This window comes from Cinclus cinclus, chromosome 9, assembly GCF_963662255.1.
Source record: "Cinclus cinclus chromosome 9, bCinCin1.1, whole genome shotgun sequence".
Taxonomy (NCBI): Eukaryota; Metazoa; Chordata; class Aves; order Passeriformes; family Cinclidae; genus Cinclus; species Cinclus cinclus.
Window position 1 is genome coordinate 5,479,189 of NC_085054.1, and position 20,076 is coordinate 5,499,264.

At 40.7% G+C, this 20,076-nt stretch overlaps 1 protein-coding gene across 1 annotated transcript in view; it reads right to left on the reverse strand.

Annotated features, from left to right (window-relative positions):
• ITGA4 (integrin subunit alpha 4) overlaps positions 1-18,362 on the reverse strand; it is a 32,787-nt gene extending 14,425 nt beyond the window's left edge. Inside the window, exons 1-15 of the mRNA XM_062498399.1 lie at positions 18,178-18,362; positions 17,958-18,079; positions 12,008-12,114; positions 11,780-11,909; positions 10,439-10,506; positions 9,649-9,778; positions 6,222-6,307; positions 5,832-5,891; positions 5,601-5,738; positions 4,796-4,907; positions 3,105-3,199; positions 2,699-2,789; positions 1,330-1,375; positions 795-949; positions 9-163 (exon numbers count right to left, since the gene is read on the reverse strand). Coding sequence (XP_062354383.1) covers positions 9-163; positions 795-949; positions 1,330-1,375; positions 2,699-2,789; positions 3,105-3,199; positions 4,796-4,907; positions 5,601-5,738; positions 5,832-5,891; positions 6,222-6,307; positions 9,649-9,778; positions 10,439-10,506; positions 11,780-11,909; positions 12,008-12,114; positions 17,958-18,079; positions 18,178-18,362 — 1,680 coding nt within the window. The remainder of the gene's footprint in view (positions 1-8; positions 164-794; positions 950-1,329; positions 1,376-2,698; positions 2,790-3,104; positions 3,200-4,795; positions 4,908-5,600; positions 5,739-5,831; positions 5,892-6,221; positions 6,308-9,648; positions 9,779-10,438; positions 10,507-11,779; positions 11,910-12,007; positions 12,115-17,957; positions 18,080-18,177) is intronic.
• Positions 18,363-20,076: the final 1,714 nt, after the last annotated feature.

Below are 20,076 nucleotides of genomic sequence, written 5' to 3' on the forward strand. Positions count from 1 at the left end.
TACATTACCCTCATAAATGCTGGATGATCTTTGCAGGAGGTAATATTGCTGTAAATCTTCACTTTTCCTGAGATTGTATCATATGTTCCATTGGAGGAAAAATAAAATCTTGCTTGTGTATCCTCTTTTCTGTTCACGTCAACACTCAGATTATAAAGCAATACTACAAAATTAAACCCAGGGAAAATAAAGGTCATAAAATCTTATAAGTGTTGCAATCTTAATGAATTTATGGTAGAAATTACAATTTCTGAGACACTTCTCTAAGTATGTTCTGTAACATCCATTGTAAAAAAGCTCTACTTAGAAACACTCTGACATAAATTCATACCTAATAGAAACTTCTAGTGCCCTGAAAATTGATTGCTTCATGGCTGCTCCCTGATACGTGCTTTTATATCAGGGATACTTCATCAGGTTGTATTTCTATTTTCTACCAAAATCTATTTAGAGAAAACCCGCTTCAGTTAGTTACAGGGCTGACAGAAAATTACAACAAACACTTAAGGCAACTAACACTGACAAACATTGTTTAACTTCACAGTTTTTTCTATTTAAGTTAGCATTCACTGCTATGACAACAAGTTGCAAGCAAGTTTCAGAACATTACAGATGTATTACTTCTAAATTTTTGCCAAGGAATAGGTTATATGCAATTTCTCCTAGTCCTTTTTTTAAGTTAAGAAGTCTCACGTACAAGTCCAGCAAGGGTGACCCAATCTGACTGCTCATCTTTCAAAATGAATATGAGTTTCAAAAGATTCAAAAAGTGGGTTATTCTTACACTAGCTTACCAATATAACCAGGTACCTCTCGTCCTCTATAGGTAAAGCATATCTTCAAATTCATACAGGTGGCAGGCTGCTCATTTTCCATGCAGTCTAACTTAGTTCGATTTATTGAACTAGAGTGCTTTAAAGAAGCTTCAACAATTATCACTGGTTTTGTTCTAAGAATAGAAAACAGTAAGTGTTCACAAATAATGTTTAGATATAGCTTACAGAATCTCTGCAAAAACTAACCATTCCTGAAAAACCTATTTTTTAATTTTAGAACTATAATTTTAAAGTTATCTGCATTTTTCAGATAGTTTCAAATAGTTGTATGCACATTATTTATCACTTCAAAAAGTTACAGAATTATATTTTTATTTTTTCTATGTGTTTATTTAAATGTTTCATTTGCATAGCTTTCTAGAGCCTAATGACTGAAGTTCAAGACAGTCAGAATATAATGAAGTTGAATTAGACTACTGAGTTTTAATAAATTCCATTTAAAAAAGAGTTAAATGGTATGGTCTTCAAAAGTATTGAAATGTAGCAATCTCACCTCAGCACCACAGCAGAATCAGAGAAAAATGCACCAACTGCTACATCTGCACAAAAAGCATAAATTGTCAGCAGGATCTACTTCTTCGGTACAAGCATTTTATATCATATTCACCTTTTGGTTAGCATTAAGACACCATTTGCCCTTTATTTATTAGAAGGGATATACCAGTATTCAAAGACAGCTCCTCAAATACTTTTCCACTGTCCATAAATGCTGCATGCCAATTTTTTGGACTTCAGGTATTGAAGCCATGATGATTTGATTTCTATTCCACATTTAAGTGGTTGATACTGAAGGACAACTCAGCTAAAACAGGAGATACTTTTCTTCTCCACCCAGATATTCACTACTGCTATACATGCACATACATATTGTTTTATATATATATATATATAGCTGTTTTGCTTATATCTATTATACGTATGAAATTATACAAAGACAGAGGGAGAGAGAAAAGTATTTACTTTATTCCAAACTAACTGAAACCTATTCATGCAAGAAAGATAGCCAGTATATACACCACTCAAATGAAGTAGCAAAAGTGAATTGTTAGATGACTAAATTACATAAGGGCCTGAGGACGTGACTGCCAGATTAGCAAAAGCTGACCTGAGAGCAGATATTTCTAACTTACCTTTTAGGCCAGCATTCCAAATTAACCTGGATAACATTTCTGTGGACAGAGCCACAATGTACAATATGCACCTCATGGTAACTTGGTGCTTTTACATCCCCAAGAGCAGGACAGGCATACCTGACCTGACCTAAGACTTATTTGCAAAATGTCAAAGTGCTTCAATGATATTTATAAAGCAATTAATATATACTTGGCAGCTAAACTGCTTTACACCAAACTAGCACTACTTTGTCATGGCCACAAGAACTCCACAATGGTCTTGGTTCAATGCCATGAGCCCTAAGTGAGGTTCAAGTATTGCTCACTCAGACTGAGAGTCAAGGAGCCCATGACTCCTGTCAAAACCCAGACTCTGGGAAGGCCAGCAATATATTTAGGTTAGCACACTAGTCTGGACAACAAACATGCTTCCAGTGCCCAAACCAGCCCATTGTGACATTTGTAGATGAGATGTCTGCTTTAAAAATATAAATCACATTTCTCCTTGTGCACTATGATCACACTATTACATTGTTCTCAGCCCTTAAATAAAAGTTAGATGACCGTGAAAACTGACTGCCTGGCCTCAGCTTTACCTCTTCTTTTTTCTTCCCAAAATATGAGATGTGACATGTCATCTCAATGACAGATTCTGCCTCTGTTACAAGTTAACAAGTAGCACGGTAGGACTGTTCCCTATGAATTTCTATTCTTTTAAAAATTAAAAACAAACCAAATTGTTTAATTTACCTTGATAACCATTGTTATCTACATCGATGCCACTTGATATGGATTGTCCAAACATGCTTAAAGAATTACTGACTTCTTGTCCTTGTATTCTCTGAGGAGAAAAATGTATAAGAGAAAATTATTCTTGGAAAGCTAATCTCTGAGTTACAATTTCCAACGAAAATGTTAGCAGAACAATCCTGCTGCTGAACTTAAATCCCATAAACCTTTTCTAAAGCCCCCCAAAACAATTTTTTTCTCTCTTACATGTTATATTATGACTGGAAGTCACAGACCACATAAAAAATTTTCTGAAGTCTTTTAATGTACCTTCAGATGGTCAGACAGTTAAATGAAGGGAAAACCCTCTCAGACTTAAACTTGGGGTTTTTCTGGGTTGGGTATTTTGAACTGAAAAAGCAAGTACCTGTGAAAACGATGGTGTTATTCCATCTTCCCTGCCATTGTATATATAAATAGCCCCTTTTAGGTTATCTTCTTGTGGAGCCCCAATTGCCACATCTGTGGAAAAACAATTTAGCAATGATCTGTTGACTAGGAAATATGACCACGGATCAGTTGAAGAAATGCAAATCATGATGCATGCAATGCCAGACCAGATTTACTTGCCTCAATTCAAAGGCAGTGCTGAACACCAATACAGCAAACAGAAACAATACAGACCATCTCAGTAATCTGATTCTACCTTAATTACTATGTGTGAAAAGCAGCAATCAAATACTTCATCTTTTGTTAAAGATGAAGTCTATTTCTAGCAATACTAATTTTGACCCTTAAGAGGTTAAAAGGTTACCATGAAAGAAAGCAAAATGATCATGATCTTTAAAAAAAAGGGGGGGGGGGGGGGGAACTTGTATTTGTGGAACACTGTTGATTTTCCTGTTCTTCCCACATGGATTAAGTCACTGAAACACAAGTACTTTTATTACAGTGCCCAAAATGAACCATTTATTTTTCTATGCTTCTATTTTTCTAATTGTCTGTAACAGTTAAAAATAAACTTGAAAAGGCATTTAACAAGGACATGAAAGTAGCTGGCTGGTACAAAGGGATATGTTTTATGCCTAGATGACCTAATCCCAGAGGGGTGTGGCAACTCCTAACAAACTAAATGTTCATTCTACTCACCAATTCACCCTCAAGAGCCCTGACCAAAAACTCCCATGGTTCAAATAGCCAGAGGTTGTTAACCAAACAGTGGAGGGAGGGATGGGGAGATTATTTACACCATCATGAATGTCTCACTATTAATAACTCTGAACTTGCATTTATAAATCAGCAAAAACTGAACTATCAGGAATACTTTATGCTGCACTGAAACAAAATCACAAGAAATGCAGAGCCTCTGACTGTTCATGGAGCAATTCTCTGACTGAATCCATACTGTGGTGAGTAAACCACATAAAGCACATTATACCTCTCTCTACTGGTGAGATGAAAATGGGACAGTCAAGATGTGCCTGTTAAAATCACACACACGTCCTTGAGGTCAGATTCTACACCAACACATACACCATTATCTTTACAGGACTGATACTGATGGTTTAGATCAGTGAAGAAGTTGGCTCTGCTCTGCTTTTTAATTACTAGAGAAAAATGCTTTATATTACTCAATTTCTCTTCATATTTTGCTTCCAGCCTTTTTCTTAATTTTTTTCCTACTGCCAGCCTTCATATTACATCCACTTTTTATTTCAGTATTTCCACAGCAGTCTCCCAACGTGAAGTTTGTTTTCAATATTCCTATGTATTTATTACTTACTAGTGAGACAGAAGCAGATTTTGACTCATTTTTTGTTTATGATTGTTACAAAATTGCAACCCAACCTTTGTCCTAGATATTTAACACAGGATTAGTGATTCCACTTGAGGTCCAGCACCAAAAACTACAGACCGTGTTATCACTTTGTGCTCATGCTCTTTATTAGACAGAACCTAGTCCCTTGGAATCAATGACTGTGGAGCAGCTGTACTTCAAGTCAGAAAAGCCAAGTCCCAAACCAAAAGAATTCTCAGTCTTCCATAATCCTCCTATTTATCGTGATATTCCACTGATCAGAGAGAGTTAAACACAACAGGTTTTCTTTGCATTCTTACCTTCAAAACCATCATTGTCTATGTCTCCTAGATTGGCTATGGACTCTCCAAACCTTGCTGCATATGAGTCACTCCCACTGAGCTCTATGTTCAGTTCTACCATCTTTGCTCCCTGAAGGAAAACACAGTCAATTGCACATTAACAGAGCCCCTTCCAGGTGACCTGGAATATTACTCAAAATGTTAAAAAAACTGCCTTGGATACCAATATATAACCCTACCAAGCTCCTTGATGTAGAAGCAAGCATTTTCAAATATATTTTATGGTATTTAGTGTAAGAATAGTAAAGTGATTACACTTCCATTTCTAAAACTCAGAAAGAGTAAGAAGCAGCCCATTCTAATGTATGATCTGTCCAGACACGTTATTTGCAAAGCTGAGGAGTACCAGTCTTCTTGCTAACTGGTACCAGTAACTGCATGCAAATATTTCATTCCTTGCTCGTTTCTGAAGGGCTTAGTAAGTTGTTCTTCAGATGGCAGTTCAGTGGGAAGCACAACAGTGGGGGAGAGCTTGGAAAGGGCTGCAGTGGCAGGCTGTCACCACCTACAGCTCCCAGGAAACAATCCCAGTCTCTCTTCAGTTCCACCCTTGGTGTTGTGTGGTGGTGTAGTGAGTAACTGTGCTACAGCCAAACGCTGCAGCCTGTGGGGGTGTGCTATGCACTGGGGTACTCACCCCAGCTCTACTGCTGCTTTTTCCAAATCTGGAAATACGGGATAAGAAGAGAGGAAAACTCTTCCTCTTAGCCTGTTAAAGCAGAACGGCTGTGTTGCCTTTGTGCTCTCAAGAGAAAATACTTACAGAACGTGAATTAATATAGACATAAACTCTTCCCTCTTCTCTGATAGTACTTTGCATTGGAGCACCAACTAGCAAGTCTGAGAAGCCATCTGAATTCAGGTCCACAGCACAAACTGCAGCTCCGAAGTAAGAACCAAGCTGTGTGCACACAAGAAATCATTATTATTTTTGAATTTTGATGAAGATGCACTAGAAGTTATAAGGTGCAGAAAAATAATATGAAATATTTACCTTTTTACCCCTTAGTTCAAACAGAATATTTAGTTGCCTCTCATTGCTAAAAATATATGCCTAAAATGAAAAGAAAATACAAGTGGAATTCAGCAAATGGCAATTCGAAATACTTCCCAGTGCTTTCCCTACAGCATGTGCTAGAGAATCAACAAAACAATGCACAATATCACAAAGTACAGCTATCTCTTATTTCCTACCTGCACCCTTCTTTAATCATAGTTCATATCAATGCTACCCAGACTGCCTATCCTAATTCCTTCTTCAATGTTTTCCCCCATGAGAAGTCATAGCTGATACTTGTCTTTAATATATTAATCTAAATGGGAAGACCAGGGGTGTTTTTGTGGGGTTATAGTCTTCAAACCAATATTATAGACAATCCCTTACTTTACCAATCTGCTCCTGTTGGGGAGCCCCTCCAATTACTTCTGTACTGGATGGTGTCAGAAAATGTCCAGCTCCAACAGAATATCCTGCAAATCAGAAATGCACTATTCAATACTGGAAATGTTGTATAACAAAGGAAGAGTGGGAGCACACCTTAGAAAAGCTGTCAACACCACAAATCATTGTGAGTCTGCCATTCAGACCTCATGTAAGTCAGCAATGAAAATAGAATAGAAAGTTTTTGAAGTAAAAGGTCACTACAGACAGTAAGTTCCATCAAGCAGGAAAAAGTGTCAGAAACACTCATTTCTTCCCAAGAACGCAATTACCTGCCATACTTCAAAAGACAATAAAATAAACTGCAAACACCTTCTGCTAATGCATATTCTGCAATTGTTCAGTGAGTCCATACTATTAATACACTGCAATGAGGAAGTACTTGATTCATTGTTACTCTTTGACTATTATAACTGGATTGAAGAAAAATTAAATGTAGTGCTACTTCTGTATGCACATACGCACACAGCACCGTGGACACACACATGAAAATGTGAGGAACAAATTGCAAAAGCCTGATTATGCAATAAGAAAACTTTATACCAGCTTTTGTAAATAAATCTACATTACAAAGCATTTCTGTATGTGGAGAGAAATGGTAAACAAGACCATATTTTGGTGCAGACAGCCAGACACAGAATTGCAAATCAAAGGCAAACACCTTAACCTGTAGCTGTACAAGTCATCACTACTCTTTCCAGAATACATAATCTGCTACTCTTGCATTTACTGAATGACTGCTGATGCTCACAGCATGAAGAAAAACTGGAAAAATCATCTTGGATAGATGAGAAGAAGCCTCGAATCTTTCATCTGTGAAAATAACTGCCTAGAATTCAAATTCTTATTATGCCGCCTTTTTCTTTTCATATTTTAAGCTAAAAGAGATGAACAGAGCAATTTATCACTTGAAGGCCAACACCTAGTTTTTATTTACTTAGCAAAAAATTAAGGATGAACCTTAATTTACCTCCTCTAACACTTATTTTCTAGTTATTTTTGTTTTGCTAAAGTATAAACATTACTAGTTCTTAAAAACTTTAAAAAAACCCAAACATACATATCACAGTAATCACATAGTCCTCATTTTTCTTTAATGGCATTAAAATGTTTGGCAGGGGAAGGGGAAATCACATAACCGACCCTTTAAATTTAAATGCATAGGGAAATGCAATTTTATTTCCAACTCCATGGTTTTCTCCTTTCTACCATCACTAGTTGTTCAGTTCTCTGAAATGTTATTTGCCCTTTTCAGTTTTCTAAAAGGAACTTCTACTTTATGATTTCTTTAGGCAGTCTGTTAAGTGCCTAAAGTTACTTTTTCATCAGGGCCAGCTGATTTGAAAGACTGAATAACTTTGAGAACTCCTTTTATAGAAGTCAGCTACTACTCTCTCAGAGACTCTGAAGTAGTCAAGAAAATACTACCTAGTGTTATGTATTACAAATGTCTTTCATTTCCTTCTTTCTTTCAGTTGACTGGTACATGGACAACTTTGTTTCTTCCAACTTATGGAAAATGCTACAATACTACTGCACTTCCTCTAGACTCTAGTTTCTTAATTATTATTCTTTTAACAGTTTAATGAAAAGCATAAATAAAGATGTCAACATCTTGGTCCCTACCAGAGGAAGAAGGGAGTAAGTAGATAATTGTATCTACTTACATACTTGAATTACACTGGTCACTATAGACTTCCACCACTTGGTAGGAATAATTTTATTCATTACTTAAGGGAGCAACAAACTCAGACTCTAAAAAACAAGAATTGGGTAACAGAACTAACCCTGAACAGATTGTTGTCTTCAATAATTACAAAGATGGGACAGAACCTGAGGGAGGGGAAGGAAGGTACTTTAAATGCTTCCAACCACACTAAGGATTATTATGAAGAAAGGAAGCAGAATTTGTTCAAGTAGCATGAAACTGCAAAATTCCAGGTTTAGCACAGCTGCTACTGTAAAGACACACAGATGAATCAATGGTGCCCTTCTTCACCTTCCTGTAGAAGGGCAAGTTTAGAGGACACATGGCTCTGCTGAGCCAACAAGCACCAGAACACTGGAGTGAAACAACCTCCAGCTGATTTCAAGTCCTGGATGGCCAAGGTAACTAAGAGACACCACATACGTGTGGGAAGCCCGTCCGTAACCTCTTCCCAACACAGTCCTTATGTCTCCATTTGCCTGTATCTGGCTTCTGACTGTCAATGATTTGACTCATTCATTACAGAAATTCTCATTCTTATACTTGCAGAAGCATAAATGTGGAATAAACTACTTTTCCATAGAGAGGTACAGTACTTTTCCGGCTGATTATTATTGGAAAGCTGGAGCTTTCCATTCCCTGAAGCTTTTCTTTTGTCCTGTGAAAGGTCAGAAGCTCTACTGGTTGACCCTAGGGATCTGCATCGTGTCTGATCCCCTTTCATCACCCCGTCTTTCTTCTGCCTGACTTCCCCACAGAGTCACTGTGGCCTTTGCAGGCTCAGAACTGAAGTCTTAGACTTCAGTCAGTTGACTGTGTTTCACAACAACTATTTCATAACACATGCCAACTTCCCATTGTCAGAGGAGTGGAATCAGAAACAGGAAATGTTTATCCACGTGAGCCGGAACTTTGACTGGGAAAATGTAAAACCCAATGGTCACAAGCAAAAATATTCTTGCTCAGGATTCAGGAAGAACAGATGAGCTTTCCTCAGTGTGTAGTGAGAAGACTGAAGCTGCTGCTGCTTTTTTAGCATAAGCGTTTCCAAACTGTAGCATTAAATTCAGCTAGTTACTTGGATATAGGTACATGAGTAGAACTTCATGGCCTTGGTTACAGACATTCACAAATGAGGTTTGTCTTCTCACATATCCAGACTAAGTTATGTTTTGAATAAAAAAGAAAAAAAAGTAACCACTGGAGGAAAGCCTGTCTCTAAAGATCATAGCATACTTCCCCTTACTGACAATACAATTAAGACTTGCCTGCTTGCAGCTTTCACTGTAAATATCTTTTCATATTTCTGTTATATGTGAAACAACTGACTTTTTCCATGAAAGCTCTTGGCAGCACTTCAGACTTGAGCGAAACAAAAACCATTGTTAACCAGAAGCATCCCTACTTTCAAAAACAATAAACGGTTAAAAGTCAATGGTGAGATGATAAGAATAGAAATCCACTGTTCAAGAATTTTCCTCATAAAAAGAACAAAGAGGAAGCCTTATAAATAAATAACATTTAACAAAATCAGAACACATCTTCAGAAATTTTGCTTCTGGGATTGATAGTGAAAACACTGAAAACCACTGTGGACTCATCCCAAGACCAGCCATTAATATTTAGCTTATATTTTAGTGAAGTATTAAATATTTGAAGTACCTAGATAACTGCCAAATTTCACTTCGTTATTTGAATCCGTGTAAGCGTGGATTGTATTTGCAGTTGTATTGTATACAAAAACAGAACCAGTCCAATAAAATGATCCTGGGGCTCCCATTATAATTAAGTCCTAAAAGAAAAGTAAAACAAAGTCATGTTATTCACACTGAAATATTCATGAAAATAAGCAAAAGAGGTAAAATGTTCTTTTTTAGATCTCCTGTGAATTCTATGAAATGCTACTGGAGATGCATCTGGCTCAGCACTGGGGTTTACTACTAAATCACAGATAATATTTTCCAGTCTTTGCAAAAATGCCATTATTACAAGCTTTTTGAACTGTAACAACAAAATAGAGCAACAATCAGGACATTCTCTTCTCAAAAGAGTTTTCTAGAAATCAAAATCTTAGGGTGAAATGGAGATTAAATAATATAGAGTATTACTCTGTAAAGCAAGAAGGTAAGCATTATAAATGTTACATCAAACGGATTAAAGAGAATAATAAAATTTCATCCTCTGCTATTTCCATGCCCTTTTGCCAGATGAAAAATAACTTTGGATTTAGTAAAGGGTAAAAGTATTCTTGAGAATAAAAATGTAAGTCTTACTTGGGAATTAGCATGCAAGTCATAGCAAGATTCAATTTAAAAGATATTATAAAAGTGTTTTTTTTTCCCTCCCACAATAAAATACAGTGTTGATGTTTGCATTTACATATCCACTTTTATATATTACACAGAAAAGTAAGTATATAAACAGAGAGACACTTGGTATCTTTAATACACACCTCAATGTAAAAACTAGACATTCCAGCCTGACATGACCCATGGTTTTCTCCAAACTTTCGTGCATGATCTGGGAATGGGCAAGAAATATTAAAAAGGATGAGAAGCATATAGTTCCAGAGTTTTGTTACCAGGCTTTCAACACAAGTTGAGACAACTCAGGAAAAAAATAAAAAAAAACCCAACCAAATAACACCTCCCCCAAAAATTTGGTTTTCAGTTCTGTAATGACACTGAAAACACTGGTTTCTACTACTTAGCCTTCAGGTGCAATATAGTATTGTAACAAAATCAAAACACTGTGTATCACTTGATCACACCTGCCTTTGAAATACTGTGAATTTAAAGGCTATACTTCTCTTTCAAAATTGTTCCATGAACAAAACAGCCAAATACTTTGAGCACCACATCTGGATACTCTTCTACTCTGTACTTCAGGCATACTCTGACAGGCTGGGGTATCTTGATAGAGCTTGCCCTGTGCTCCACTGGTGCCATGAAGAGTTTGTGTTATGGCAGTCTTAGACATACTGCTTTCATCCTAGAAATCCAACACTGTCCCAGCTCTGTTTTCCTGCAATTCTTTGCTGACTGCCTGCCATCAGAGCTCCCTTCATTCCATAGATTTGTTCACTTAGTCTCCAAAGCTAAAAGCATGATTTCACCACCCCTTGTGACAGTCTCCAAAGCCAGCAGTGGGACATTTGATGTCAGCTGATCCTTGCATTGGCAAGGCACAGAGGCACGAGATCATTCTCCTGGGTAGGTGGTACATAAGAATGGGAAAGCATGGATGGAATAATTTGATAGATTCAGGTCTTGACTCTTATTCTGCTCCTCAAGCTCTCTGAGGAACAACCCCTGAAGGTCTCATGCCACAGCAGCAGCCTTGGCAGAAGGCAAGTATGGGACAAGGACATGCACTGTGACAGGCACTGCAGCACCTCTGTATCAAAGGCTAAGGAGCAGATGGCAACAATCACTTGCAGGTATTTCTGCTGCTCTGCTGTGAGACTCTCCAGAGCAATGACAAGAGTAAAGGAAGGAAGGATGTCCTCTACTGGCCTGTTTTTTAAGAGGCACACATCCTTCAGCAACACAGTCCGGGGAAAAAAAATATTCTGATGCCCTGTTTCAATGTTTTTTTGCCTTTTGAAAGCAGGTTTTCTTTTAAGTGATAAACATCTTTACATCACAATCTGGGCTCGTATCATCAGCACTCAGCCTCCAAGCCTTTGGCTGCAGAACACCTGCTCAGAGCAACACAGGCTTTTCACCAACTCTGCACCATTCAACTGTGTATCTCACCCTTCCCTACAAAAGGACTCAAGCATTCTGCTTACCTATATAGCATGGGCATATTCTTCTGCTCAGCTCAGTTCGAAAATCAGGAGGGATGGCAAAACAAATACCATGTGGCAGTTTGTGCTCATTTTTCACGTAAAACACATTTTTCCATCTGTGCCCACAAGCCTATGGATATAAAACAAACACAGCAGTCCACATGGAAGCCCAAGAAAGCTGACTGCAGTCTGACAAACAGACACACAGAGCCAGTGGTTAATACATACAATGATAGATCCGCTCTCCTTTGGCTGCCTCGACAAGCTGACACCCAGCCACTGATTATCCCGCTCTTCCAAACAAGTCTTCCCACAGCGCTCTCCACTGGGATGGCCTAGGAGACAAAGACCAACGTTCTGAACAGAGGGATGAGGTGAAGAACAATGTGGTGGGTAACAGGAGCACCTAAGAACTCTGGGGGCACAATGCAGCAGTTTGGGTTTGGATCTGACCTCTGTCTCTCTTACACAGGTCACGTAGACTTTTTACTTTCTTCTTGAGCAAAGGTATGACTGTGGATAGCCAAAGGGAACATACTGGCTCTGAATGTGATAAGCTGGCAGTGAGGATGGCTTCTTCCTCATTACTCAGATAGAAAGTGACATTACACTCAGTTTTGGTGAAGGGCTGTCCCTGTAAGTGCTCTTCAGCCTAAAAGTTCAGAAGAAATACAACTAATACCTCTGAGTGCCACCTAAACTCTAGCCTAAAGCAAACATCTCTCCAACTACGTGTCTATTGGTAGCAGACCCTAAAACAATCTCTACTGCAAATGGCTACCAAGTAAAGGTTGTACAACTGCCATCTCTACTGGGGATGGCAGATCATTACCCATGCACGTCTGCATGCTCCTCTCACTGATGCAGTAATTCACCAGCAGCTCTTAGTGCTTGTTCTTAAGTAGAGTTATTTTTTAAAACCTTGAGAGAACACATTGAAATGTCTTCTAACTCTGCCCTCACACACCAAAAGGCCATGTTTTTGCCAAGTTAGCAAATATTTGCTTTCTTCTGCAAAGCAGTAATGGTCTCCAGGGTAAGGAGAAGCTACACATTTATTCTAGGTTATATAAAGCAAGATTTTTAATTTTTAAGATGTTCGTATGAACAAGCATTAACCAAATTATTGAATTGATACTTTATATGCATCAGCATGATAGTTTATGAAAAACCTTATAAAATAAGGAAACACATGATGTCAAACAAACATTTGAACAAACTTTTTTGCATAATTTTTAAGACTTTCTCAGATTGAACACAGCTACAGGTGAACCCAAAACATTTGATGTTTAAGGGTTAGTTTAGTTACCCAGAAGAGGATGTCAGTACAGACAACAGAGTACTAATGCTGATGGGACACTCTTTGCATGGAGAAAAGCCCCATAAATCACACCCCACACCTTCTCACCTCTTGCCCCACCAAAAAGCCTGCAACAATTAATCTACGAAACCAAACACATGTGCTGAGAGCAGAACTGGCATTTATCACTGTCCAACACATTAGAGAGTTTAAAGGAATACACAGATTATCCTATTGGTTAATGTCAGAGGTGTGAACTTCCCTGAACTGAACATATACTGCTTTTCAGAAATAAGTGTGGAATTTAGCTTTGGAATTGAATTTTGGAGTTAAATCATGGAAAACTTCTCACTTGCTAAGGGAGACATTTCCAGGGTATGCATGAATTATAGAGCATGTTAATCTGATTGAAATCTCCTCAGAAAACTCCATCACACTCCCATATGTAAGAATTAGTCCCCATTTTAACTGCAAAAAGCACTTCTGGTAACTCCCTTCTAGTGATGCATTCCATCCTCTTATAACAATGACTTACCTGGGACTTTTTATGTGGATTTGCAGGAAATGGAAGAAGTAGAGAACACCAGGGCAATAAATTCAGACCCCAAGAGACTGAGACTTTTTATCAGTAAATCAAATAAAACCAGACAATGATGATGTGAGAGATGAGTAAGTTCAACCTGTCTCAGGGCTTCATTCCTGTGCCTGTTTCAGAGGTTTGTAACAAGGAAAAGCACCACAGTTCCTTGACACTCATTAGATTGCATTCCCCTTTTCCTTTGCTCCAGTATATGGTGATTCAGGATTATTTTGGCCCTCTGCTGACACTCTGTCTTATGTTTCCTCTCTTTCTCTGACTGGCAAGTATTCAAACGCCTTGAAATTACACACTCTTGTGGGAGAGAGAAGTGAGAACCTGACATCCCAGACACACTGATGAGTCCCTGCTCAGGTTACGACATTATAAAAGCTTTATCAAATGAAAAAAATGCAGTATTCTGCACAGGCAGCAGAGCAGCACTGCATAAGCTCAAGAGGACATGGCAGCCTGGTTGCCTCAGGGAAAAGGAGCACGTGCTGTCGTAAAGTCACTGAGAAATAAGTAATTGCCCATGCCTGTGTACATTATACAGCTGGAAGATACACTTCTGCTACAATCCCCTCTGAACACATCCACAGAAACAATGCAACTGCAGATAAATAAGGTCATAACTTATAAAGCCACTTCTGGTTTTGGCCTCAAGGATCATAATACAGACATTTGCAATGTCATCTGAGAAACCAGTTGTATATAACTTGCTCCAGTGTTTTCCATGCCCAACAGCCTCTCATGTTCTTTTTTATCTTCTGATAACTCCTCTGGTTCTATTGGTAACTGAAGAAACCATGAAGTCTACTGCAAAGGCAACAATCCTTCAGATATCCAGCTCCTAGATGTCAGGGCCTCAGAGTCTATTTTTACTCACCCAGGAAGTATTTTCTGTTTTCACAGATCTGATAGGTTTTTATCCCTCTTACATCCCTCAAATGACTTCTACCCAAAATATTTTAAATGACACCTGTTTCCATCCTTTATAACAGACCTAAGTCCAGAAGATCCCATGTTCCTTGGAATAGTCTGGCTATTTGAAAAAGGTCACTTGCAAGGTATGAGCAGTGCAAGCGGCATAAAAAAGCCAAACTACCAAAACCCAAACGTACCGAAATCAAAGTTGAACAAACACAGCTCTGCCTTTTTGGGAAAACCATTAACTGTTCACTTTTCCATTGTAATGATTCAGCTGGGGGAGCTAGAGGGCAATTTGTTCACAGGTTAATTGTAGCAGAGACTTAAAGAAGGGAGCAAGACTGAAACTGCAGCAGAACTTTCTGGCCTTATGTTAAACAGTATGAACTGAATTCACTGCATTCATTTGTAGCTAAAATTAAGTTTTCTTTAGCCTGGATGGCAAATTGCACAAATTATTTCCTATATACCTTAGCCAGTCAACCACTGTTTCAAATCTGAGACCAGTGCTACTGAAGAATTTCTCTAACATTTTATAGGTCCAAAATTCAATAGGTCAAAACATCTAAAGAACTTTGTGTAAGTTCCTCTGCAATAATCCATGACTACCCCAAACCGATGTGGGCAAGGATTTGAAACTCAAGACTAGAAGATGGACACTTAGTGCTTCAACCTGAAGCACTGTATTTTGTAATTGTGCCTGAGGTTTGATTACAAGCCTCTGCATCTAACGTGAGCCATTATTTAAAAATACTCCAAATACAAATTAATCTGCAGTCTAGAACGCTTGACACCATAAACAGAAGTTCTAGAACTCAAAAAAGACACTGAACAGGGAGGGGCTAGGAAGACAAAGACTTGCTAGTGTATCTCATAGCTCTTTTCAGCCCTTAAACCAGCCCAGGGCCTGCAACATCTTGAAGAACATTAAAAGTCTTTAAAGTATGTGTGGATGAGTTATCCCAGATACTGTGATGAATGCAGCATAAGACTGTTCCAGGCAGCTCTTTTGCTACTGAGGAAGCAGATAGAAATACATGACATATAAAAATAAAACAGCAGTTTTGTGTGATCACAGGCTTCCTAATTGTTCCTGAATTCTTCATTAATTAGTTATGGCAGTTTCAAGGCAACTTTAGCAGAAAGGAGCGACACAGTATTTTAACATTTATGTCTCTAAGTAATTCACATCCATTTATTACAGAACTCCAACATTTGGAAAGCCACTTCTATTGCCTGTTTTCACCTCTACTTTTTTATGACTTATAATTAGAAACTTACCACCTCAAAGATGCTTTTACCAGAACAAAATGCGAATTCAGCTATTTAAGAGCAAGACAGAAACACTTATTTCTCACTGTGTCTCTTCAGCTGTGTAATATATTGCCACACATTTTTCCAAGGAAATTCCCTATTCTATGAAATCAGAACCCGAACTTGAATGAGTTAGATGAGAGATAATTAAGTTCAGCTTAGTAATTGCAAGTTCCCCTGCATATTTCTCTTACCTCAGATACTCCCCCACTTCATTCACATCCCATGCACCACAGCTGCCTTTGGCTCCTCCATTGACCTCTATGACCTGTTTTACAATACAGCACTTCTTTTCAGCATCTATTTAACTTCAGAAATACTACAGACAAACTGTAGTGATGCAAAGATGTCACCTAGCAGTAATGGAAACCTCCAGTTTCTAAAAATCTTGAGATACTACTATTTTTTTTTAAAATGTATGTTGTGAGACCTGGAGCCTCTAAACCTGGGAATAGAGGCAAAGTTAACCTAAGCTTTTGGAACCACATGAACATTTTCATATACCTGTTGCCTCATTTCAGTTAGGATCCCCTAAGCTACTGAAGAAAAACCCATCATACTATTTCTTTAGAGATTTTTTTTTCTCCGTTGCCTAAATGACTAAACTGAGAGGCACTGCAGATGTATGCAGTTTACAAAGAACCTGAAACTTTCAACCTTTCCTTTCCCTCCCTCACACAGTAAAGGACTATTTTTACCACCAATCCAGGAACAGGGGTTTATTGCCTCTTAGCATTTGCAATTTCACCACTGCAGTTGACCTCTTTCACTTTTTGCAAGCCTCTTTGTACAAACAGGCAGTCGGAAGAAAAAAACAAAAAAATTCTTTGTTATGTATAGCTTTTTAATACAGTATTGGAACTAAATTACTCAACTCAAAAAAACTACCTGGGCTGATATAAATTTAATTTCCATTCTTCCTAGTAGCAACTGCTTGTCTTTTTCTTATGCAACTACACATAAACCACCACTGAAGTACCTTAGGTTTTTGTAGCCCAGTTACAAAATGTAACTCTTATACCATCTGTAGGGAAAAAAAAAACAAAAATTGACAGAACATGTCAGTTCTAAGTTTTACGAACAGAGACATAGAGAGACAATTGTTCTACCATTTTTTTTTTTGGTCACAGAACGCTCAGCACAGAGCTCTGCCCTGACAGCCAGCAGTCCATGGCGCGCTACTGCTTTTAAATATTTTGGTAGCCCTTTCCCGCGCTTCTCCTTACTGGGTGGAGTGCTCATAACGGATGGGACACTGCTGGTCAGAGGGTGGCAGAGTACCAGCTGAGGAACATTCTCTCCACAGTGTACGAACAGCGTGAACAGCACTGTATGCAAGCGGGACAGGAAGAGAGCCCAAAGCAATTCACACATGCTCACGGCAGCCCACCGCAAAGCCTTCCCCTTTTTAACAAGTATCAAACACTTGCACGCTGAGCAAGTTCAGCCAGTTACATCTCCTGAGTATGGAGACTGCGGAGATAGAGAGAAGTTAAATGCAGGACCCGTAAAAACTGATTCAGTCAAAAATAGTTTTTTTGTTCGCCTGAAACTCCAGCAAATCTGCAAACGGGGAGAGCCCATAAGCAAGACAACTGTGGTTCAGAGTATCTCTTACGAAGAGAACGTTTAGCAGAAGAAAGCGGGATTTAGGCACATCCTTTCACCCTCCCATCCCTGAGCTTATTGCATTCACCCACTGCCCTGAAAGCGGCTCCAGCTCTCCGCAGAGCAGCATCAGACCGAAACTCTCATGGGGCTTTTGAGCCGGAGGTTGAAAGGTGCGAAACAGCTGCGGGAACGACATCTGACACACCTAACTTCCCCTAATCAATTTCTGGCGCACGCTTTGTCTCTCGATACCGCTACAAGTCTTCGGGCAGCAGCGCTGATCTCTCCCTCGGGCTAGGGGCAGAGCACCGTGCGGTCTAAGTCGAAGGGCCCAGCGGAGCAGGGCCGGGTGCGCACAGGGCGGCGGGCACCGACCGCTCCCTCCGTGCCCGGCCGCCGCCGCCCCGCGCCGGGGTCTCCCCGCCCACGCCCGGCCGCCGACTCACCCAGCTGGAGCTGCTCGCACCCTCCGCTGGAGTTCCCCCCGATCCGACACCGGAATACGGCCCCAGGGCTGACCACCGACTCGTTGGCGGGCCAGCTGGCCCGGGGCGCGCCGGCCACCAACCTGCGGGGCAGAGAAGGCAGCGTGAGGAGTCGCGGGAGGGACAAGGCGCGACGGGCCCCGCGGGGGCGGCCGGGCCGGGGACTCGCCCGCTCACTCACCATCGCTCCTCGCCGTGGCGGTGCAGCAGAACCGAGTACCCGAAGAGGGTCCCGTTGCCCCCGCGGAAGAGCAGAGCGTGCTGCGGGTCCAGGTTGTAGGGCCGCGCCGTCGGCAGGCACTGGCACAGCAGGAGCAGCGGGGCGGCCCAGCCCGCAGCGCCCCGCGCCCTCCCGCAGCTCCGCATGGCTCCGGCCGACCGGCAGCGCACCGACGCCGGCTTCCCGCCTCTCCGCTCGGCGAGAGGGCAGGGCAGCGCCGCGCCCCGCCCTGCCCTGCCCTGCTCTGCTCTGCTCTGCTCTGCTCTGCTCTGCCCTGGGTCGCTCCCCCCGCAGCCCGGGCTGGGGTGTCCCCCCGAATGGGCGAGTCACGGGGGCACGCCGCCACCTCCTCCCGCGCTGCCGCGGCCCCTCTCCCTTCCCAGGCGGCGGGGGTCGGGTTTCTCCCCGCCCCGTCCGCGCTCACGGGGACGCTGCGGAAGGGACGCGGCCGTCCCGACACCGGCGGAGCTGAGAGGGGGTCACCGCGTCCCCCTCGCTTCGCCTCGTCACACTTGGCCGGCCGGGCCGGCAAAGGGGGAAGGAGATACTGCGAGTTTGTCCTAAAATCTCCCGCCGAGTAGCGGGCGGGCAGCTCCACCCGTGTTCTGAGAAAGGAAGTATGGAGAAGATTGAGTTTTCCTTTTAGATTTAGGAAGAAATCCCAGTACTCCTGTGTTGAAAGACTTCCCCGCCGTCGCTGTGCTGAGGGGGTCTTCCCTGCTGTCCCCCGATGGGAAGAATTGATTCCTGAAACCAGTGCCGCAGAAGCAGAACAGAGCGAACCTGGCCTACCCATGTTGTGCAAGACTGCTCACTGCTGATGGCTCCTTCCTTTCACGTGTGATGTAGTCAAAACAAACCCCCATCGCTTCTTTTACGTTTTTGAGTAACTTTTTCGCATTCCTGTTCAGTTCTTCAGTTGCTGACAAAGTTAGCAGCCGTGCCTCCAGAGAGCAAAGGAACAAAGGAAAATGAGCGTTGTGCAAGAGGTCTGGTATTTGGCAGACCTTGAAAGGGCTCCCTTAGTGAGGAGCTTTTCTGTGCATCTTTTCAGCAATCAGTCCCCGACTCTTGATTTAGCTCATACTGAGTTGTGTTCATCCTGAAATCAAGGCTTTTACTTCTAACTGCAAACCTTGCCTCATCGAAGTCCTTTGAATACCAGGGCTTCCCTGTTGCTATAATAATCCCTGTATATGGATAACCTATGTATAAGGGTATTTTGAGTCTGAGGAACAAGAACAGAAAAACCTCTAAATGAAAGTTTTAGTTACAAAGATTACCCACTGTATCTTGAATAGCATCAAGTATGATTGCAACAATTGAATATTATACACGTTAGAAATAACAGTGGGATGGCAGACTATCATCCCCTAATGGAAATTCAGAACATGGCATTTTAAGCTTCTTGGGAAAATACCCCCATTTCATTTACATTAAGTTAGTGGAAACGTGGAAAGTTTCACGCTTCTGCAAAATGCTGAGCAATTACCAGAGCAGGGCACTGAGGCAATGCAGAGTGAAAGAAACATCTTTGTCATCCTGACCACATGCAGATGTGCAGTTTCTGGAATGAGATCAGCACAGTGGAAGATCTGACAGTCAGCAGTGTATCTTTTTTTAAGTCCTCGTCTCCAGAGCCATCAGAGGGCTTCTCCGGATGACACTGATGTGGAGCAGTCGCTGTTTGGTGTAAAGAAGTCAAGCAACTCAGCTGCTATTCATCTTCCTTCCAATTACTGACATCAAAGGAGTTAAAACAATCAACAGCAGCTGTGAATCTGCATTTCCACTACTCAAGAAGTTTTCACCCTCATTTTCAAAGCAGCAAAACAAACATGATTCAAAACTGAAATGCTA